The 23,634-nt window shown below is 41.3% G+C and overlaps 1 protein-coding gene, 1 long non-coding RNA gene, 1 other non-coding gene and 1 pseudogene across 3 annotated transcripts in view; all 4 read right to left on the bottom strand.

Annotated features, from left to right (window-relative positions):
• Positions 1-2,248, bottom strand: part of DNAH5 (dynein axonemal heavy chain 5) — a 232,406-nt gene extending 230,158 nt beyond the window's left edge. The window contains 1 exon segment of the mRNA XM_032594188.1: positions 2,160-2,248. Within this exon segment, the coding sequence (XP_032450079.1) occupies positions 2,160-2,248 (89 nt within the window).
• Positions 2,249-5,015: 2,767 nt separating this feature from the next.
• On the bottom strand, positions 5,016-5,383 carry LOC115514486 (annotated as a pseudogene).
• On the bottom strand, positions 5,384-22,008 carry LOC116738354. Its single transcript, XR_004344214.1, has 3 exons — positions 21,997-22,008; positions 12,618-12,620; positions 5,384-5,442 (listed from the first exon to the last, which is right to left on the bottom strand). It is a non-coding gene; the product is annotated as an uncharacterized LOC116738354 (long non-coding RNA).
• LOC115526784 lies at positions 12,117-12,179 on the bottom strand. The gene has a single exon (XR_003972758.1). It is a non-coding gene; the product is annotated as a U7 small nuclear RNA (small nuclear RNA).
• Positions 22,009-23,634: the final 1,626 nt, after the last annotated feature.

The raw sequence follows: 23,634 nt of genomic DNA, 5'->3' as shown, positions 1-23,634 counted from the left end.
GTGCAACTTCCTTTTGGCTCCAGACTGGTAATCCCTGAGTATGTGAGAGACCTTACTCTCATCTGAAAAATGAAAATACAAGTCCAAACCTGAAGGGCATTTATGAAGATTAAAATGGGAGCAGTCTTGAGACAATACCGTCAAGCAGCACTTGAATTAAAATGGCATGATCAAGGCACTGACCCTGGGCATCAAAACTCAGGAGAAGCCAAACTTTTCAATCATATATTTTTTTTAATTCTACAAATGTTTATATTCCCTCTACCCTTAGAAAGCCCAGCCCCATTAGCAGGTTTGTCTCAGACCCAGGTCCACGCCACAGATGCCATGACGGCCAGAAGTGAATGTCAGGTCCAGGAGCCCCTTTGTGCACAGGGACACCCTTTTCCCCAACTCTCTGAAGGTGTCACAGGACACTTTGCTCTGTTCGCCCTGGTGGCATTGCTAGCCGTGGCTCTGCCAGTCATCATTTCCTTACCGTGCTTACGTTTAATTGTCACAAAAGCCTTATGAAGCAGCAGTATTACCTCCACACCAGGAAGTTGAGACTATGGACCATTAACAATTTCCCAAGAGCACACAGCTAAGTAAGTAAGCTAAGAGCTGGGCTGCAAGGCCATGACACGGTTGCCCCAGGCAACTAAGAGTTTCGCACCTATTCAAACTGGTATTCCGTAAACATGGTCTCTTTATATTCCCACCCAAGAATTATCTAGGGCCCTCTTGGAGGGTGTCCCCATATACATTGCGTGAGTTATATAAGGAGTGGTGGGTAGAAACTGGGGTTAACTGGCACCATTTTCTGAGTTACACCAGTGACATTTTAGTACCAGGATACACTGGTGCCCACTTGGCTTCCAGTTGGCATGCCTTGTGTCCAGCTCTCTCATGACGCTCCTGTGTCTCAGCAGAAGGTAACCTGCCATCCTCAACTCCTAGAAGTTCCTAGAAGGTGGCCTCCCTGCTTGGGCAGCCAGGAGGCTGGGCTCCATGCTTTCCCCACCTGTTGCTGCTTCTGCCTGAACAACTTCACTTTCATCTATGTCATCCTCATATGATGCCTTTGCACGGCCAAGTGTATGGGGAAAGGAATGGGTTCTGCAGCCAAAAATTTATTTCTTTGTTTAAAAAAAAAAAAGTTTTCCTAGGTGACATGATTAGCCTTGTTGCAGGTCTGAATGTGAGAAAGAGGAAGAGATCTGTTTTAATGAGGGTCTGTTGCATATGTTTGGATGAATATCTTTCTATTTTCTTCATTTGGGTGTTTTGTTCTTTTATGTATACAGATGCATACAGCAATGTATCAAGTGTGTTACAGGAGAGTATAATCTAGATTTACATCCCACTGGAGATACTGGAAATATCGTGAGTCTATGAATTACGGGTGAAACTCCTTATCTTAGATCGCCAAAGTAAATTTGTCTAAGACTGATTCTGCTTTGGCTCTCCATATCAATCTCAAGTCCACACATAATTAAGCATCTGATGAAACACAGTACCAAAGAGGCCAAGGACATGGATTTGATCATCTCAGGCCAGTTGGCTTCACTTTTTACCATCTTCCTCAACCATGGATGAATGAAGACAAATCCAGAAGGAGAAATTACTCAAAGTGTATGCCCAGCTTTCTGAAATGCCTCATTATTGGTAACCTGCCATACGTATAACCTGATCCTTCTTATCTCTTGCAGGTTAAAATAAAATAAAAATCAACCGAGTCTCATCATTCCTGCAAGACGATCAGCTCCACAGAAAGGGAAGTTTTCTATTTTAATTTTTGCAATATCCCCAGGGCCTAGAACAGTACCTGGGACATAGAGAGCTTCAGCTGATACCTAGTGAGTGTATAAAGTAACCAAATTAATCATTTACAAGTCACTTTCAAATAACGAAGGGCTGGAACAAAGTATTCTAGCTCAGTCTGAGTCCATGATCACAGACTCAGAATTCAGTCTATAAGCTCCTGGGTCTTCAATGCTGTTGTGTCTCGAGTATAAACCATCGCACAAAATTCTACCACTAATATGGACTATAGCCCTCTCTCATTTTACAGCAAATATGACTAAGCTCCCTTAGCCTACATCCTACTTAAATGTGTTGAATTACAAAAACTGAGGGAAGCGGTTCTCCTGTTCACTTCCATGTAGAGCCCTCTCTACAAAGTCAACTTCCGTTCCATGTCTTCCAACAAAGAAGGGCCTCCTCCTTTGTCTTCCAGCATTTTCGTTTTACCCCACAGGACCCCCATTCCTCTGAGAGAGGCTACTCTGTGGTGCTTCCTGGAGCATCCAACCCTGCTCTTTAACCGGCTGGGAGACCCACAACCTAGCACCTCCCCACTTTTAACTGTACTTTTCACGTCTTGCCCTTTCTTATCCCCTTTCCCTTTCGTCTCTCCCAGTGAAGCATCACAGATGCAGAGGATGCACTCCTTCCCACATAAAGAGCACTTCAGCAAAGTGGTTTTCTGGAAGGGAAAGACACTCCACGATGGCTAATCCCACTCACAGCAGGTGCTACAGTGAAGTCCTCCTTTATTCAACAAGAGCTACACTCCCCTCCATTGCAAAGAGACAGCGCTTAAACTGAGAAGTTCCCATCAATCTTCTTGTCCTAACAGTAAGCTCTGGAATCTTGTCTATTTTTCACTGGAGTTCTCAGGACCCTCAAATCTCCCCATTTAATGGCTCTCTTGTCTGTCATTCTTTCCAAGCCAATAAAAGATACCCTCTTGACTTTTTACTCCATGTGGGTTTGTCACCCAAATCGATCCAAAACCTGCTGTAGGGATGTCCTCATCGCCACAGCCTTCTCTGCCCCAAACATTTCAACCATCCAGACTTACAGTCGGTTTTCTGCACACCAAATTTGGGGATCTGATCGAAGGTCCTTAGTGGGCCTTCACATGACTCCATATTCTATCTTCCTTCCCACCCCACAGCGGTTTTTCTCCAAATCAGGAATACCTCTCTTGCAGAATTCCAAGAGTTACCTCTGGCAGCAGGGGTCATCTAATTTCACTCCCAAGCTAAAATATATATAACGTCACCATTCACGTTACATAGGGCACAGGGATGAAATTCAAAAATGCCCTTATTCATCACAATAAACTAGATGGGGACTTTCGGGGCGCCTGGATGACTCTATCAGTTAGGTGTCCTACTCTTGGTTTGGGCCCGGGTCATGATCTCATGGTTCATGAGATTGAGTCCCGTGTTGTCGGGCTCTACGCTGACAGCATAGCCTCTGCTTGGGACTCTCTCTCTCCCTCTCTCTGCCCTTCCCCTACTTGCGTGTGCACATGTTCTCTCCCTGTCTCTCTCTCTCTCAAAACAAATAAACATTTTTTTTAAAAAAAATCATGGGGAGTTTTAAAATACTGATGCCTGCCCCTTCCCCAACACTCTAACTTATCTTCTCCCAAGGAGGCCTGAGCACTGGTATTTCTCAAGAGTTCCCTTGGCAATTCTAACAGGCAGCCCAGCCTCAGAACACTGCCCCAAAGGAAATGATCTTATGGATTGATCATGACTGATTAGTAGGACCAGGTTCTCACTTGAGGCAGGAACTTCACAGAGGAAGTCCAAGGGCATAAACGTGGGATCCTTCCAACCCTAGACCTCTTTTGTCCATCTCGTTACTGGCGTTGTACAAAAACCGATAGTTGTAACGAGGTTCCAGCTCTCAACTCCATGAGGCCCAGAAGTGCTGTTGCATGCCTGATCACAGAGCACAGCAGCGCCTGGCACAAAGTAGACATTCAACAGATTATTTGTGGACTGGATGCATTTTGCACTTGGCCACACTCTCCCAGGGTCCAGCTAGGGCGTGATTATGATGTGGGCATCTGGAGCATTCACTTGCTCAAGCTCAGCAACACTCACCTGGGTATTAACAAGCAGCACTGGTCCCTTCCTCCCCCGCCAGCTAAATCCTAGAGCCATTCACCTCCCCATCTGCAAGGGAATTGTTTTCATTTTGTCCGCTGTATTGTAGATATGAAACGTGTTCACCGGCCAAACATGCCTGGGCCTGATGAACAGAGGACACCGAAACCTGTTTGGCTGTTTTGCCCGAGGATAACGAAACCCACACCCTTTAAGCTTTCAAAAGATATCTGAGAGCAAAGGTTCTTTTCTGTCTCGGTTTCTACCCACGCACTCCCAAGGGAACAACGGCGGCCTCCCAGCAGAGTTTCTCAGGGGGGGAAGGCATAGTGCATCCCCAGAGGAGCCTGCACCCTCCCTTCCCCCACAGTCTCTATGCCCTCGAGAATCACTGTTTAGAGAAGCCTAGCCATCTGAAATGCAACGAGCAATGATATTCCCCAGCTTAAGTACATACAGTGAAAACCACGAACAATATATATCCCTGGGGCGAGGAAGAGAACTGTTCTCCGTGTGAAAATCAGCTTTGCAATTAGGTAAATTTAAGTCCTAATTTACTTAAATTAGTAAGTAAATACAGTTCAGTTTAATTTGAGGGACGGAAAGGAAAACAGAATCCCTAAGTCTGGAACTCATGTCTGTTGTATACTTGTAAGTTGGTGCTAAGCAGTGTTCATCCATGACAAAAACAGAGAGAAGGCAGACACATCTGGGCCACATTTTTTGTAAATAAGTGAGTGAATAGACACAGAATTATTTCATGTTTTTTCACTGAAAAGCATTTACGTTCATTAGACAACAGAAAGGAGGTATGGCTTCACCTTTCTAAACCCAGGAGCTATGGTACTTTTGGTTTTAATTTTAGGTATAAGCCGGATAAAGTCAACTATTATATTACAATAACCTAGTTCAAATACAGCATCATTGTAGTAATAGTTCCAGACCAACGTTATGGACATAGAGAATTATAGTTTTTATGTCACGTAGCTTTGGAATCTTTGCCATTGATTATTTTAGGTCACAAAGTTATAATTTAATAAACCATCATACCAGTGCACCATATAGAAAATGTGTAATTATTTTCACAATACACTGCAACATTATTGAGGTAATTCTCTCTCTTTTTTTAATCTACACCTTTATTTGCTTACTTTTCAGTTAGTTTAAATCCTTGGGGGGTACAGCATCACACGGATTCCGCGACCAATGTCTTTAGCAGGAAGGCTGCTTTGGAATTTGACTCGAACCATGCCACTGTTCCCATGAGCACGAGTTACTTTTCCCCAGGTTGCTCTGGTTTTACTCGGTTCACCACCAGGAGTCACTGTGTTGTCCTTTGCTTTGTACACATAAGCACATCTCTTACCTAGATAGAATTCAGCTTCATCTTGAGCATGAACATCTTCAATTTTAAGAAGAGCTATGTGCTCCCTCTGGGGAGACCCCACTTAACAGCCAGCAAAAATGGCTTTGGACCACAGCCTCCGGACATATTTGTTGTTTTAGGAGTCCTGTTCCCCGCAGGCCTCCACAGGTTCCAAGATGGCGGAAAGAGCTTGAGGTAATTCTCTTAATCTCATTCTTCAGAGGGGCAAACGGAACCAGCACCCGAAATATATAAATGAACCCCCCAAAAAGCCCAGCCCCAAACGGTAGCTCATGCCAAAGAAGAATATAATTAATTAATCAAGATTTTCGGTCAATTAGTCAAGATTTTTACCACTGATTTTAACACTAAAGACTCAGCAGGAAGATATTCAGTGAGAAGTTTAATTCATTCACTTTATTAACCAAGCACAAAATTAAGGTGGTTCAGCACCAGGCTCCGTGCTAGGAGAAGGCGGTCTACAAATGGAGAGCCCATCATCCCCGTCCTCCAGGGACTCACAGTCTAGTGAGGGAAGGGGATAGGTAGACGAACGTCATTTCACTGCAGAGATGTGACAAGGGGCTAGCAGATGCAGAAGCACAGTGCTGGGAGGGCTTCTCAGAGGAGGCGCTGCTGGCATTTGGTCGTAAAAAATGAGTGTTTAAGTCCCAGGGCTTGGCTGGAAGACGTTGACCTTGGAACGGATGCATCGGAACTGTGGGGCTGGGGAAGGGAAGGTGACTGGTGGCAGAGTGCTGAGAAATGCAGAGACAGCATCCCTGCCGTTTTGTGGTGAAACAGCCGGTTGCAAGGCTAGACAGAATCATCTGGGCTGCTGGGGTGCGTGACAGATAGTGATCCAGCCCTGAGGAAGCACGGGTTAATGTGGAGAATGGGGTCCTAGAGCAACCACCATTTTCTTCTGACATTAATTGGCAGCGGAAGAGGTTCCAAATCCCTCTCTGCATTTGCATAATAAAAAACTGCTGAGCTGAGCCCTATGCCAGGGAAGCTCATTCTTCAATGTGACTCCAAAGGCACATCCTTGTGTGACCTCATTTCCAGGCCTATAGAACCGGGGATTGATTCCAAAGAGCAGAGAAAACTTGCACCCCAGAATCTGCCTTAACTCTCTCCCATCACCAACACAAGCATCCAGGGCTGAAAGAATGCAAAGTCACCAAAGCACCCTGAATGTGCTTTTTCCCCCTCAGACAAGCATTGTCCCCCCCAAAAAAATGCAGGCATGTATGTCTACAGGTAGTTATAGTTCAGGCAGCAACGTGCAGAAAAGCCAAAAGATACGGTCCCCTTCCCTCCCCTTTTTTTTTGGATGTGAAATATCAACGCGTAACATTATGAACGACCCCAAATTAGTAAGCAAACATGTTGCTCACAAATTCATCACGATATAACTCTGACATGTTTTTAGGTATTTTGCCACATGGTGTGAATGATGATAATCCAAGACCCACGTGCAAGTTGACGGACAACAGCCCCTTACCGTTAGAATGCGGGTGACGCTCTGCTTCCAGAGCTGTCTCCTACCGATCCGAAACATCACAGCAGTCTGGTCAGCAAGTGGCAAGAGGTCTTCCTAAACGATCCTGTAACTCCTGGAGGCCTGCCCCTCACCCAACAGGCTTTCAAGTGAACCCTGCTCTGGAGGACCAGAACTTCACCTTCACATGTCCACTCTGCATGCGTTACTCACCATATGCACAGGATAAAAATTAAAAGTGCACCTGTACTATTCAAGTTTTCCTTCTAGAGTCTCCCCCCTTGGCCTCTCCTCTGCTCCGAAGCCTGTGTTGTTAGGGCAATACCGTTTACATCCCTACAGTGCACTGTGTCCCTCACTTGTGTTTATCAACCAATCAAAGCATTTGAACTGCTCGGTTGCGTCACTTCTGATGTTCGTTGAATTCCATACACTGCCCAACAGTACGCTTGGAGTCAACAGAAGTATTTGAGTGATTTCCTTGAACAGTGAGAAACTTTAAACCACATCAAAATAGAAAGCAGAGAAAGCCACTCTGAATGAATTGCTCAAGTCAAGAAATTCAGTATTACTTGGACTGAACAACTTTATGTGCACGATTAACTGCCAGCATTGTGACTAATTGTGACTAATTGTCAGATGGGCTGATTGTGCCCCAAAGGAGCCGTTTCCTCCCATAAAGGGAAGCCTATTTCATATGCAAATGCAAAATGATGTCCATAAATTACTTTTGCTCACCCGGTTGTACATACAAATAAACCAACGTAATTTTTCTATGTGACTAAATATCTTGATCATCCTTACTGTGAAGACATGAATGGGAAACCATGGCCAACGTGATTTGAGAGATCCAATTTCTCTCATCAAGACGAATAGAGAGCAGGACATTTAAGGTAGGTCATTGTTGGGGCGCCTGCATGGCTCAGTCAGTTAAGCATCCGACTTTGGCTCAGATCATGATCTCACAGTATGTGAGTTCAAGCCCCACATTGGGCTCTGTGCTGACAGCTCAGAGCCTGGAGCCTGCTTCAGATTCCATGTCTCCCTCTCTCTCTGCTCCTCCCCTGCTCATGCTCTGTCTCTCTCTCTCTCCTTCAAAAATAAATTAAAAACAAAAAACAAAGGTAGGTCATTGTTAAATCCAGGATTTGGTCCTTGGAGTTCAAGTCTCGGGAACTCAAATCCCAAGGATAATCAGGAAATAGGGGACTCGTCTTACTAATATTCTACTAACTAACCTTACAAGACTGACTGGAAAACCAAGATGCTAATTTGGTTTGAAACACCAGGTGTTGGGGCACCTGGGTGGCTCAGTCGGTTAAGTGTCCGACATCCAACATCGGCTCAGGGCCTGATCTCACGGTTCATGGGTTCAAGCCCCGAGTCGGGCTCTGTGCTGACAGCTCAGAGCCCGGAGCCTGCTTCCGATTCTGTGTCTCCCTCTCTCTCTGCTCCTTCCCCCGACTCATGAAAAAAAAAAAAAAAAAAGAAAAAAAGAAACACCTACTGCTGATTTGGATGCTAATTTGGTATCTGAACTTGGAAGTCTGACCTGCTACTAGGGTATGGCCTCCACATGTAGGGTTAACACAAGAGAGAACACTTAGACCTGAATCTTATTTGGTAAGCAAAGCACTGGAGCATAGAAAGTTAGACTTTGCTTATGGAACATTTTTTAAATCAACCTCTGGGTATTGGTGAGCGGCTGTTACCTGTTCTAATTGTGAATGAAGAAGATGTCTAGACTAGAAGTCATTCTCCTCTGTGCGGGGTTGAAAGGTCACCAGCAAATAGCAGTGTTTTCTCATCCTCTTTGTTCAGCCTCTTAGTGTCAGTCCCAAGAACCCTCCGTCAACGCATGACCTCTGGACAGAGGTTACGCTTCATTATATGTGTGCTTATCTTTCATTAGTTACATTCGATGGCGCTTCCCTAATGGTGTGTCAGGCACTATCTTTGTGCCAGCAGCCCATTTACAACATTATCTCTTGGGAAGAGTTACTTTCTGGAAAAATTCCCGCAGATGGCTGATGGTATTCATTTTGTGTTTGGCAGGCATAACCATGGCTCTCTCGAGGCTCCGCGGTTAAACTGCAAAGTCTTCCAACCCCTGTCGCTGAAATCAACCCCCTTTGGGCAAGGCAGAGGCAGGTGCCTTCAGGGATCCCCTCAAACGAAGGAAGCTAACCGAGAATTGTCGTTAGCAGCACAACCAAGGCAAAGCACAAGCCTGAATCTACATCTGACCATCTGCCCCTCACTGTCGGCCTGAAATAAAATTGATTTCTGGTTGCTGGAGAGGAGTTATCAATCATTACTTGGAGGGAGTCTCAGGAGGGTTTTCATATGAGTAGTTTCCACCAGGCGACGGTGGGCAAGACTCCTCCTACAGGAACGGTTATGCCAGGGACACCCCAGCCCTGTCTGTGTGGACAGCGCACTCTTCCAGCCTACGAGTACTGGCCATAAACAAATCTTACATCAGACTTAATGAGGAAACAAGGGTGGACAATGGGCCTCATGGAGGGAAAGGACTTCATCCAGAAATCCAAGTACCTTCAGGCAAGGTTTGAAGTTCTACTTCCATTCATTCACTCATTCATTCATTCATTCATTCATTCATTCATTCAACAAATGTCCGTGAGTGCCTTTTTATGGGGCCGGGCAACTGTGCTACATACGAAGCATACAGCAGCTAATTAAAAAACACACTTAATCAAACAGCAAAAACTGAACTGTGATATGCGTAATTATTTTATGGAACACTCAAAGAGAAAGATAAAATGCTGCCAAGTAAACCTGAACACCACCTCAATGTTAAGATGCATTCTGGATCCACAGATGTTAAAATGTGAAAACTGTGTATCTCAGAATCGGTGACAAGCCGTCATTCCTGCCTTCGTTGGGGGAAGATATTAAATAAACCACATAGTAATAAATACATAATTATAAATAGGATACCATTACAAATTGTGAAACGTGCCCTTAAGAAAGAAAATAAGGTGCAAGCTTCACCTGGATCTGTATTCTGAATAATTACCATGTCAGGCTTACGTTGCTGAACTCTCCATCCCTGAATTATGGAGACTCACCTACCTTGGGCCTTGCAGCCCTATGTGTGCAACCTATGCCATGTGGCAATATAGAAAAGCACAAGCACTGAGGTCAGATAGACCTGGACTTAAATCCCAGCTCTGTTCTCTTGTAGCAAGAGGACATCAGAGGGAGCTTTTGTTTCCTAAATTGTACATTAGAAATAAATCCACCTGCCTAAGAAACAGGTGATATTTCAATGTATGTAAAACTCCTGGATCCTCATAGGCACGTAAGAAATGAAAAATGTGACCATATTTTTTCTTTGCAAAAATGTTATCACTACAATTAGTGGCAACAGCAAGGTAGGGGGCAAATTCTCAAGGGATTTAGCCTGCCCCACAAACTCCAGTCTAGAGCTATTTGGAAATTTTGGTCTTGATTTCTATGTCCCAAAAAGGTATTGGATCCAAGTTTTATCAGTTACCATCTACACATTTATCCTAGATTTCCGTCTCTAAGAAACGCGTTCCTGAGGCCAGCAGGATCAAATGCGTTTATCAGTTTAATGACCTTCTAAACAATGATACAGTGGGCAGCGTATAAAAATGGCAAACAAGTTCAGTGGGATGAGAAAGTACCATATTTCATCAACTGTGAGTTGCATCTTTTTTGAGCTTTTTATTGTATTGAAATTAGGTGTATCTGATAGGCACCCTTATGACGGCTGTTGCTCGGCAACCACCGTGACATGGTTGTCATTATCAGAGTTTATGCAGACTCAGTAGTCACTCCAGGTGGCATGACAAGGCCATAGCTGCACCTGATGTTAGTTAACAAACCACTGAAGATGCATTTGAAGAAGGAAGATGCGTCCTGGTTGTTTTCTGAAAATCTTCCACTGACACCTTCTGGGAAGATCAGGAAAACACCAGCATCACAACTTACAGAATGAATGGCAGTGGATGGAAAGAATCCCAGAAGGGTCACACCCTGACATGAAGAAGCTTTAGAAATTTCTTAGCCAATTCATTGCACTTACATTTGTATGGATACACCAGGGTGACAGGTGATTTTTTTAATCTATGGTCAAGTAAGTCTCAACAAGCTTTTTTCAATTAAATTAAAATTCTGGAAAAGCAATGTATCCGATCATGGTGCCTCAATGTATCATGATCCCATGCTTCGTGGGTTCGAGCCCCGTGTCGGGCTCTGTGCTGACAGCCCAGAGCCTGGAGCCTGCTTCGGATTCTGTGTCTCCCTCTCTCTCTGCCCCTCCCGTGCTTGCATTCTGTCTCCCTCTCCCAAAAATAAATAGATATTTTTTAAAATTTTTTTTAAAAAGGAAACAAACGAGCTAAATAAAAAGAGGCAAATCCTCTTCTCCCAGCCTCCATTTTGCTACCCCTAAGCTATTTTTTTTTTTTTTTATAGAAATCCTGGTTGACGAAGGAATGGGGAAAAAAACACAGATGGAATTTGACCGTCCGTGATGGAAGAAGGAAAACCCAGGGGTCAAAGATAGGTTCAATTTTGTCAAGCTTGGGTAAAGTGAAGAACCATAATAATTCAAACAGGAACAGGGGGATCTGGAGAAAGAGTATATTTTGGAGACTAGGTGACTGAAGAAATGTAAGCAAAGCTCTCATTCTTTACTTTTCCTATGGGTCTTTTCATCTTGAAAACATGACATCTGTGCCTCCAAGGCCAAAACAGTACTTATATTCTTGAGTCCATCATCATTTAAAAAATCATAACAGAAGAACAAACTCATAATAAAAAGGAACTAAAAATATATTCATTCAACAATCATTTGAGCTGCCTCCCCTCAAAAAGCAGTTATCTTAAAAGCTCCAGGTGAAGTGATACGGGTTGTTGCTTTTACCCCCATTTCCACGGGTTGAAATTGTGCAGCAAAAGCTGAAAAAAGATGCATGCATTTTCTGAAAGTCTCCTCTGCCTGAGTTCAAAGAAGAGGAAGGGGGAAAGGCAGGAAAAATCCCAGAGGAGGATACAGAAAGCTGATGCATTTCGAGGAGAGCATACACTAAACGGAACATCCACGTTCTGCAGGCGGAGGCCGGAGAAGGAGGGAGGCTCTGTGCTAAATGCGCCTTCCAGATGTTGTTCCTTACAGTGCCTCTCAAGTGCAAGTGTAAGAACTGGGAACTTTTGGCACCAGGAGAGGGGCATGCCAAAGGAAAGAGAATCTCAGGAACATTCTTCCACCTTTTCTCGTCTTTTCCTTGATGACACTTCCACTTATGTCCAGAGAAGTAATGTTGCCCTGGCTCTGGGGAGCCACACTTCTTTTTTTTGGGGTGGGGGGGGTCCTTCGGGTAAGGACCGGAAAGCCTGCTAGACAAATCCTAAAAGATCTATAACACTAGAGAAGCCACACTTCTGATCCTGACGCCCACGTACTGGTTGGTTGGACGACACTGATAAACCACCAGCCACGCTGGTCACCTCTTCCCTCGTGAACAACACGAGGTAGGTGGCCAGATGATCTTGCGGGCATCACCCGGCTCTAAACAAAATGCGTGGCCTAAGTGAGTGATCTCTGCTGCTTGGACCCTAAATATACATCATGCTTAAAGTTACAGAAATGTTATCTTAGTAGGAATTGGGCACACACAATCTTATAACATGGCATACAAAACACTGGAAAAATTTTGATATCATTGGCGTCATCTGAAATGATGCTGATCACTATAACATTGCAGTGCTAGGACACCTTTAATAATACTGTTTTCCCCATAGGCATTTTCCTTTCCATTCTAGATGCTGATGGCTTGAACAAACGATGCTCCCTGGACCATGATACCTGCTCCTTGTGTATAATGCTGCAGTGTTTTACAAGATTCTTCTCCCAAACATAACCCAAAGCTCAGGAACTCTGAATAGAAATGTAGAATTCAAGTTTTAAATGCATTTCATAGAGTTCCTTCTAGTATGTCCTCCTAGCATTTGGCTTTGGGGTCGGCTGCTTATTAGCATGGTTATATTTTCACATTGAGCCTTCCCAGACCATACTGTCTCGCTTAGTTACCCCAGTCACTCCTTGTTTAGGACCAAAATTTCAGCACCATATCACATACAACGGAGAAAAATAATGCTTCTTTAATCAGAGCCTGTTTACAGTGATAATCACAGCTTGGGGATGATCCTATGCCTTAATTACTTGTTCTTTCAGAAATGCAAGGTCCGAGCACAGAGAAGACCAGTATCAATTAGAGGCAGGAAGAGAACCCTTACTAATGTGATAATTTTTGCTTTGTGAAAGCAGTAAATGCAAATATTTACTTTTATGTTACCTTTGAGTTGCTGTTGTTCTGCATGGGCATACTAGGCACCAGGGCATGATCATTTTTCCAAATATAAAACAACAAAAACTCCAGCTCATAGTCCTTCTTTTGTTTTGGTTCTGATTTAGTTTACCAGGTATTTATTTAGGAGAAAACTCTATTTCGTTACATCAGTCACTACCCATACCAAGACCTGGTCTCTGGGATTGAAGATGTTTAGGAACAACAGATAATATGGAGATATCCCTCAGCTCACATCCACCTGTTCCCGCTGACTCCCACCAACAGACACGCACAATTCTGCAGGAACCCATGACTCCAGCTGCAGAAATGAGGGTCAGGTGCCCAGGTCTCACTGGGCGATCATTTTGAAGGCATCTGTTATTATCATAGTTGTGCTTATTTTTGTTGAATGAAGGAAAAAGGTAGAGAGTTAGGTTCACCAGCAAACATAAGAAACCTCACTTAATATTGCATTTATTTCCTCTTTGCTTTTCTCTCGTGCCAAAATATTGTAACGTGGTAACCTCAAAATCTTGCTCCCTTCCTGTGGAGAAATATTTAAAGAGAAAAGCAAAACAAATGCCATTCAGTGTAAAATTGAGTCCTGTTATTAGAAATTATTAGTTGATTCACTCAAGAGGCATCTTCTAAAGGTGATGAAAAATAATTCCAGCCCAGGAACATCCTCCTATTGGAAGCATATTAATTAGCTGCCATGGTATAGGAACTTCCCACCTTAAGATAGCTCAACTTTGGAAACCCCTGCTTGCTATGATTTTTATCATAAACCTAAACCCATGAACATAATCGAGACATATTTATAAATATGCTAACCAATGGTTAACACTCACAACCATGCCAAGGAGTCTGTCAGTAAAATGAGATGCGCTCACTTGTAAAACAGAAAAACTTTTGACTCCAAGAATATGATCAGATAGAGAAAATCCATGCATCTGAAACCAAGCAGTAATTTCTGGAAAGACTGTCTTGCCCCTCTTTGAAATGCTTAAGGATAAACTTGAGGAGACAGCCACTGAAGATTTTCCAGCCAGAGCCAGGAATGATTTGGTCACCTCAGAAAGAGAGTTATTGGCAGATCAGAGTTCAAGGGAAAGTTCAGACACTTTGCTTTTGGTGACCCTGAACCGCCATTACAAACTCCCAGACACCAGGCATGGATCTGTCCCGTCACAGCTATATTTCTTCAATGAATGGAGACAGTCCCATTTATAGCCTCATCCACGAGCTTATTAGGTCTTTAGACCCCAAACTACCCACAGTTACAAATGAGTTACTCTGCTACCAACAGAGCAAAACGTATATCGCCAAGGAAGACAGAAATAACCCAATGTATTTACGTGTTGCTGTTTTCTATATTTCACCTTTCTTAAAGACCGTAATACAACTTGTAATAAATGTCATTACTACCTATACATTTCACAAGGCAAATTTCAAACACTGGTGTTTCTTTCCCCAGCAAAAATGCTAAAATATGATTTCAGAGAGCAAATGCAAGGTCTATTACCACATACGTAAAGAATAAATTTGTTTTTACTGTTAACAAAACTAAATTATATAAACACTATGCAGACCAAATGTGCTTTCGAAGCTTCTTTAAGAATGAGTTTCAATGCTTACTTCTTACCAAAACCAGCACAGCAACTTTCCTGACAGCAGAGATAAAAGGACCCAATTAATATTAACATATACACACATTTCCTATCATAAGTACATTTAACAATGCTTTATAATGCAACATCTAGTTCCTGCTTCCCAGAGAACTGCCAGCTTCCTGGTTTTCTATTACTAATTCTTCCACTGAAAACAGTCAACACTGGGCCTTGTATTCAAAGGTAACCCCCCAGGTAGTTTCAAATATCCAAATGAAATGGTACAGTTAATTACATAAATCAACTTTCATTGAGTGAAGTGAATTCAATTATCACGGGGCTATAAATATACCAGGTGCAAAAAACATAAAGGCCAGAATAAGGCAAGGTTTTTGAAAATGTAGCCCATTCATGGTGATTTAGTCTTTGACATGAAATTAATCTGAATGATTACTTTATTTCAATTGTTTTAACTTTCAAATATTACATCATCAAAAATGCAGAAGGTTCCTGTTCCAATAGGAAGCAAAGGTAACAAAGAAAGACCCTAAGGATCAAACCTGGTGGTATAACTCCTTTCCCATGTGGTAAGGAAATTAATTCTGTATTTTAGATGTGATGCAAGAAGAAGTATTACGTATTTTAAGAAACTGTTTTTGGTATGGCTCATTAATCCCACCAAAGTCAACCACCATTATATTTATTGAGCTTCTCTGATATGCCCAGCACAATGTTATTCAAATAAAACATACGAAGGGCCTCCTGGGTGCCTCAGTCAGTGACCGACTCTTGATTTCAGTTCAGGTCAGGATCTCACAATTTGTGAGATCGAGCCCCACCTCAGGCTCTGTGCTGACTACTGACGGCATGAAGCCTGCTTGGGATTTTCTCTCCCCCTCCCCCCCCCCCTGCTCCTCCCTGGTTCGTGCTCTCTCTCTCTTTCAAAAATAAATAAATAAACTTAAAAAAAAAAAGAAAGAAAGGTAGGAGCAATAGTACACCAAAAACTAAAGGGAAAAATCAAAAAGCTAAATAAAGTCTGTACTATTTATTTTCCTTTCATAACTGAAGAAAATAAGGGGAAATATGTTCCTGAGGTAAGTGTCCTGAAAGTGAGTTAGAGCAGGCCAGGAAAAAATACTTCCTTTCTGCTTTTTCACTTCCTTCTTTCCCCTTTCCCAAAGCAAAGGGTGAACATTTGAATCTGCTCCAATGGAAAATTCTAGAAGAGCAGTGTCTCCCTGTTCCCCATGACCCCCTCCCCCAGCACTGTATTGCTGCCACTTCCGGAGTGAGCGAGGGGGGTGGCCACTCCATTTTCTAAGCCTAGGTCTCCCTTGCTCTCTGGAAACCTCCCCATGAGCTTGTCTCCCTCCTTCCTTATAGGAAACCCTAAAGGGAAAGTATCTCCCAACCAAATCTCGCACATTCTCCTTCACATCATCGCCAGTTCCCTTGCCATTCAGAACATCATTTTGAAACCAATTAGGACGGAACCATCAACCCTAAGGCTAAGGCAGACTGAGGGAGCAGACTGTGTGGTGAGTTTCCCTGCCAAACAATGGAAGAAAGAAAACACGAGGTGCCCAATTGCTTATTACATAATAATAACAAAATGGGGGGAAACGAAAGTTGAAGGTGTTAATTCATTGAGTGATATAGAGCAGTAGGAGAAAATCTATTGCTTTTCTAATCCAGGAAATGCACAAAGCTGAAAACCACAGTCTCCGAAGAGAAAATCTTAAGGCAATTACCACTAAGAGAACGATAGTTGAAGGCAATTTTTCTCCAAACTGTTATCCCCATTTGGGAATTACATTTCTTTCTCTCTCTCTTTTTATAGAAAATTAATGAAATGGAAAACATTTTTTTTTTATTATTAAATTTTTTTTTTCAACGTTTATTTATTTTTGGGACAGAGAGAGACAGAGCATGAACGGGGGAGGGGCAGAGAGAGAGGGAGACACAGAATCGGAAACAGGCTCCAGGCTCCGAGCCATCAGCCCAGAGCCTGACGCGGGGCTCGAACTCACGGACCGCGAGATCGTGACCTGGCTGAAGTCGGACGCTTAACCGACTGCGCCACCCAGGCGCCCCGAAATGGAAAACATTTTTAAATTACAAAAGTTTGTTCTGTAGAAAGGTTTCCAAACGGTAAGCATTCGATTTAGAGTTCATTTTTCCCTAATTAGTTCTATCCAACACTTGTACAGATTAAATCTTGTTAACCTCAGTTCAAAACTCTTATTTAAGTATTAAAATTTTATTCTAATATATAGGGAAAAGCGAGACCTACATATATATTCTAATATATAGGGGAAGATAGTTCCTTGTCCATAGTGTGCGACAACGAAGAAACAGCCTCAGGCCACTTCAAACACCCCCGAGTCCCAGGCCGTCACCCCTCAACCACTCATGCCAATGGGGATACACGTTGGTCTCGAAATGTACCTTCAAAGTCTGTCTGAAAGACACTCCCCTCCTTCTGTACAGGCTACAGTTCCACGCATGTGTCAAGAATCTGTTCCTATATCCCTTCCTCAATGGAATTCTTCTGGGGTCTCAGGAGTCCCTTCTCTGAAATTCTATTGCTCATTCCTTGAATCTAATCATTTTCATCCTGAATAATAATTTCATTTTAGAAATATAATTTGTACTAGAATTTTTTTAAAAAAACAACAGCTTTGACTAACATGATTAGCACAGCATCTGACACACAATAGGTGCTCATTAAGTATAGATCAAGAGATCATTTTTAAATCACTTCTACTCTCATAACCAAAATGACATTTATTTTTAAGTACTACCTCTATTTTTTAATCTTCTTAGAAGTATCCTTTTCCATGCCATTGTTGCTGTTGTTGTTGTTTTTATTTTTTAATTTGTTGATATAGATAGTGAGAGTGGTGTCTGGGGCGTGCAGTACAAGGAATCGTTGATGGGTGTAAAAGCCAAATTCCGACCCCTCCTATCAGTGTCACTTTGGTCTGCTCCATTAGTTGAATGGAGGACATACGCTTGCTTGTTCTGTATTTCCATTTTCCTCTATTAGCCTAGACTGAAGCATGAGGTTGACACGTTGATCAACTTTCACATTTTTTCTTGCATTGAAATATACAAGCCAGAGCTCTTTTTCATTATCATTTTACTGAGTGATTATCAAATGGGATAGAATTGCAAACCGGAATTCTGTGAACTGAATTATTCATTTGAGTGAATTTCAGTATAGCAAGCATCAGCTTACCATTGCTCTGAGCGATCAGCTAAGGTTTCCAAACATTTCCTTATGGGGGACTGTTGTTGCGATATTATTTGCAGTGTGGAATGTCAAAATGGTAAAACTCTACTATTAATAATGAATCTACAGACTCAGGGAGGAGCACTGTGTCTGCAATCAACAGGCTTAGCTTTATCTGGCTTTTTTCTTTTCTTTTTAAAAAGAAATCTTCAGAATTCCAGTTACAAGATTTAGAGCATTTCAATCTTATACCCTATAAAATCTTATGTGCGGAGGTTAATAAAATGAGATTAATCCAGAGATACTACATGTTGCGTTCTTTTCTTTTTTCCTTTCAAGCACAGTATGCTAAATGATGCCCAGTCTACACTATGGAAGAGGGATTCTGGAAACAACTTAGTAATAATGGAGGTTAGCTGCCATCCAGTGGCTGGAAATATAACTCACTTCCCAGAAGAGCTAAGGAAACGCAAAGTGGACCCACGTCTCATGAGTACAAGGGCTACCAAGAATTTACATTTACTGTCTCATATTTACAAAAAAAAAAAAAAAAAAGGAATGATGGGAAAATTGTCGAACCCTTTAATGAGAGAGAAGCCTCTTTTGTAACTCTAAGCCATAAGAAAATTTACTCATTTCCCTTCCAAAAATCCCCAGTTTAGAAACTTTGCCTACCTATATCATATGAGTGAAACTAATGAAATACTTGTAATTTAATTTTTTTAACTTTATTTATTTTTGAGAGAGAGAGAGTGTGTGTGCGCACGTGCACATGCACACAGGAGCAGGGGAGGGGCAGAGAGAGGAGGGGAGGGACAGAGAGAGAGAGAGAGAGAGAGAGACAGAGAGAGACAGAGACAGAGAGAGAGAACCCCAAGCAGACTCCACACTGTCAGTGCAGAGCCCAAGGCAGGGCTTGAATTCACGAACCAGGAGATCATGACCCGAGCCAAAATTTATAGAGTCAGACGCTTAAGAGACTGTGCCACCCAGGTGCCCCAATAGTGAAATAATTATAAATGATAAAACAGATCTGACCGCGTGAAAGATGGTACATTGGAGAGGCAAAAAAAAATATATGTATGTATGTGTGTGTGTATATATATATATATATATATATATATATATATACATATATATATATGTTACATCAATCTCTAAAGAATAAAAACATGAAATATATCCATATAGTGATCCCAATGTTGATAGTTACATAGTGAATTCACTTTGAACAATTTTTATCATTTCCTGCTGTGTAAAACGCAGTATCTTTCCCTCGCTTAAACTCTTTAACCTATTCTAATATGAACAATTCTAATATGAACATTTTTAAATAGTTTTTGTTTGTTTTATTATAAAAATAATGAACATTTATTATGGAAAATATAAGTAAAAACTAAATATCACCAAAATCTGAGCACTATTAACATATATTCTGCCGGTATGCTTTCTGTCAGAAATGCCCTGGCTCTCCCATCTCCCACTTTCCTAAAAAAAATAATTAAAAAATATATATGTATATATACATATGTATGTGTGAATATGTGTGAATACATATGTTAATTATATGTATGTATTCACACATACATATGTATATATACCTATTTTTAATTTATAAGATATTAAAAAACTTTCTCATATTACTCAATATTCTTCCAAATATGATTTAAGGACTACATACCATATTGATTAGATAGACTCTAATTTATTTAGCCTGTACATTTTTTCTTAACTTTTAGATCGGTTCCAATTTTGCACATTATAAGCACTATAAAGAATACCTTTGGGGAAAAAAAAGAATTATCTTTGTATACAAATCCTTGTATAGATCTCTGCTTATTATTTCAACAAATTGGTAGAAAAAATATTCCCTCAAATTATGCCTTTGGTTCCCATGAGAAATGTACATATTTCATCTTTGCCTACATGATAGATGGGAAATGGTAGCCAGCTGTAACCCCATTGCTAGTATAACTTGCCTGTCTTTAGCCATAAGGGGCTGAACATTTTTAAAATATTTATTAGATATTTGGTAGGGGGAGGTGTTGGGGGGTGTGAATTGCCAATTCTTGTCCCTTCCTATTGTTCTCCTGGTGATATTCTTTCTGTTGATTTGTAATTGCACTTTTTAAGACTAGATAAAGATACAGCACACACACAGAAAATGAAGAGCTGCTTCGACATTACTATCATACAAAGTCGCATTAAAGACAAAAGCCTTAAAGATTTAGACCAAGATAGACGCTTCATTTTTATAAAAGGTATAATCCACTATCAGTATATGGTAGCTATGTTCTAAAAACAAACAAAAAAAAACAGTATTAACATAAAATAAGCAAAGCACAACCTCTTAAAAATATAGGCAAAATTAACAGAAAAATGATAATAAAAGGATGTTCTAAACAATGTGTTAATAGAAATATATTAACTCTTATACAATGGAATACTACTTGGCAATGAGAAAGAATGAAATCCTGCCATTTGCAACAACGTGGATGGAACTGGAGGGTATTCTGCTAAGTGAAATAAGTCAGTCAGAGAAAGACAGATATCATGTTTTCACTCATATGTGGAATTTGAGAAACGTAACAGAAGACCATGGGGGAAGGAAAGGGGAAAAAATTGTTTCAAACAGAGAGGGAGGCAAACCATAAGAGACTCTTAAATGCAGAGAACAAACTGAGGGTTGATGGGGTGGCGAGCAAGGGGGGAAGTGAGTGACGGGCATTGAGGAGGGCACTTGTTGGGATGAGCACTGGGTGTATGTAAGCGATGAACCACGGGAATCTCCCTCTGAAGCCGAGAGCACACTGTATACACTGTATATTAGCCAACTTGAAAATAAATTATATTTTTTAAAAAGACAGAAAGGTAATCATCAAGAAAGATAGTGACCCTGCCTTCCAGTCTCTAAGATTATAACTTCAGTTAGCAAACAGTAAGCTTAATCACATTGACTATCCTCTTTAACAATTTTCAAATTTTCCTTTACACCTCCATATTTAAAAAGCCTTCTGTTTTTTGTTTCAGTGGTGTTGTGCTCAATTTAAACTGACGTCTGTCCCCTACTGGAGTAGTACTGAATAAAATGTGTCTTACTGCCTTAAAAAAAAAAAAAAAGAAAAAAGAAAAAAAGAAATATATTAACCCTTATACTCTCCAAATAATATTATTCTTTTATATTGCCATAGATGGTTAACAAAACTAATTAAGCCAAAGAAACCTTAATACATTGTAGAGAACAAAAATCACACGAGTCACAACCTGTTACAATAATGTTATATATTAGAATTAATCATGAAGGAACTGCATATCCCTTGACTGCTTTAAAGCTTAGAAAAATAGGGGGGCACCTGGCTGGCTCAGTCCATAGAGCATATAACTCTTGATCTCGGGGTTGTAAGTTTGAGCCCTCATTGTGTGTATACATTACTTAAAAATAAAAAAATATTTTTAAAAAACTTAGAAAATTGTCTTTTAAATTGCTACCGAACCCCTACAGAACTCCAAACTGCAAATACAAGCCATTTAGAATATGACAGATCCCACTAAAGACTCAAGAGGACCAATAAACAGAGAGAACGACAGAGGGACATATGCGGATTCACTTCCAGGGTCCTGGGAAAGGCAGGCAGAGAGGGCTGGGAGAGGGGTGCCCCTAGTCAGGCTGAGTTTGTCAATTCACCCCTGAGAGGCTCTGACCCTTGATACTTTGAGTGCAAGTCTTTCGGGACCAGCCCAGCACCCAAGACAAGTCCTTGGGGCACCCCAAGTGCTTGAGAGAAGAAATGGGGCACAAAGGTGGGTCCGGAGAAAATGCATGCGAACTAGAGGTCGTACTACCACTTAAAGTCTCCGGATTCATTCCTTACCTGGTTCCCAGGTCCCCTCTCTGGAATTCTAGCTGTGTTCCATCAAGATTCCTCATTAACCTCTCCAGGAGAGGCATCCCAAATCTGGACTCACTCCATGCTACACTTGAATATGAGGATCACAGTGGAAAGCAGGGACCCAGGTGAAGAAACACAGTCAGGTAGGTAAAGTGACTTGTCCAAAGCCCAGAGACAAAATGTCTTCATGTTCCCAACACGGCATTATAAGTCCTCTCTTAAAGATGCTTCTCACATTCTTTCTACTAATCTTTGACCCTCAACTCCTTTGCCATCTGACTCACAACTTGCGTCCTCCAAGAAGGATGCCCTGATTGACACTATCTCCTGACCCTGAGTACTCTTCTACATAAAGGTCAATCCTTAGAACTTTCATTGTTTGTTTATATTATTTTATTTGTATCTGTTTATGTTTTTGCTTTGAATTCAAAACAGGTGGTAATGTGTACAGATACCTTTATGTAAAAGATAAGCAGCTGAATCACTGTGTGCAAACTGAGTTTTAGAAAGCCAAATTATATTTTCTCACTTATACGTCATCATTTTGGTTTCACACAGAAATGACTGCAATAGGTTTAAACAGAAAATACATAAGATCCATGATTCCATGCTGATACTTAAAAATAAAAACCAAAAAAAGACACCATTTTTGTCGCTTCTGAAGGTTGCAATGGTACCAACTCACTTTGAAAACTTATAAAGGGAAAAAAATCATTTTTCCTGCTTTTCCAGAACAAACTGTATTTCATAGCAATCAGTTTATGATAGTTGTTTTTAGAGAGGAATTCTAGGGTTTTTTTTTAATTTTTTTTTAACGTTTATTCATTTTTTGAGAGACAAAGACAGAGCGTGAGCAGGGGAGGGACAGAGAGAGAGGGAGACACAGAATCCGAAGCAGGCTTCAGGCCCTGAGCTGTCAGCACAGCGCCCGACATGGGGCTCAAACTCACGAACCGCGAGATCATGACCTGAGCTGAAGTCAGACACTTAACCAACTGAGTCACCCAGGCACCCCCAAGGAATTCTAGTTTTTAAATGCAGAACAAATGAGAGTAAGTCACCATTTTGAGCTCTTAATGAAATACTACATTGAGGCAGCAATGATCAATGCATGCTAAAACCATCAGGTGAAAGACTAATGGGGAATTTTGTAGTGAGTAAATGAGGAGAAATTCATTGATCGATCCTAACGTAACTAAATGTAAGATAACAAGACATTATGCCCCTTGATGTGATGGAATAGAAACCAAACAGCAGCACCTATGAAATACTCCTGTAAAAAAAAAAAAAAAATCAGTTCTAATCAAGTGTTTGCCTCAAACTACAAGTTAAAGACAAAGTAGGGAAAGAGGAAATTGTCAAATGACACCATGAGGATAAGGTCAGCCCAGTTCACACAGGGAAACGTTAACGGGACAAATGACACTGTTTCTCCAAACACCATAAAATGACAGTTTAAAAAGGAGCAGGGGAGGTGCAAGCGTTACAGGTTAAAAGAAAAGTGTCTTTACAAGACACATCAAGCAACTATAATACACAGTTCAAACAAGCCAACAGTTTTGTTTTGTTTTGTTTTGTTTTGTTTTGTTTTTAATGTTTAAACAAACAGGGCATGGGGGCGCCTGGGTGGCTCAGTCGGTTAAGCATCTGACTTTGGCTCAGGTCGTGGTCTCGCAGTTGGTGAGTTCAAGCCCCGCGTCAGGCTCTGTGCTGACATTTTTATTGAAATGAACATAAAAGTTATGAAACTAAAAGTACAATAAATAAATAAATAAATAGGCTATATACTGATATA

The sequence above is a fragment of the Lynx canadensis genome, chromosome A1 (assembly GCF_007474595.2).
Source record: "Lynx canadensis isolate LIC74 chromosome A1, mLynCan4.pri.v2, whole genome shotgun sequence".
Taxonomy (NCBI): domain Eukaryota; kingdom Metazoa; phylum Chordata; class Mammalia; order Carnivora; family Felidae; genus Lynx; species Lynx canadensis.
The sequence above is the reverse complement of the archived record's forward strand: the minus strand, read 5'-3'. Positions and strand labels throughout refer to the sequence as shown.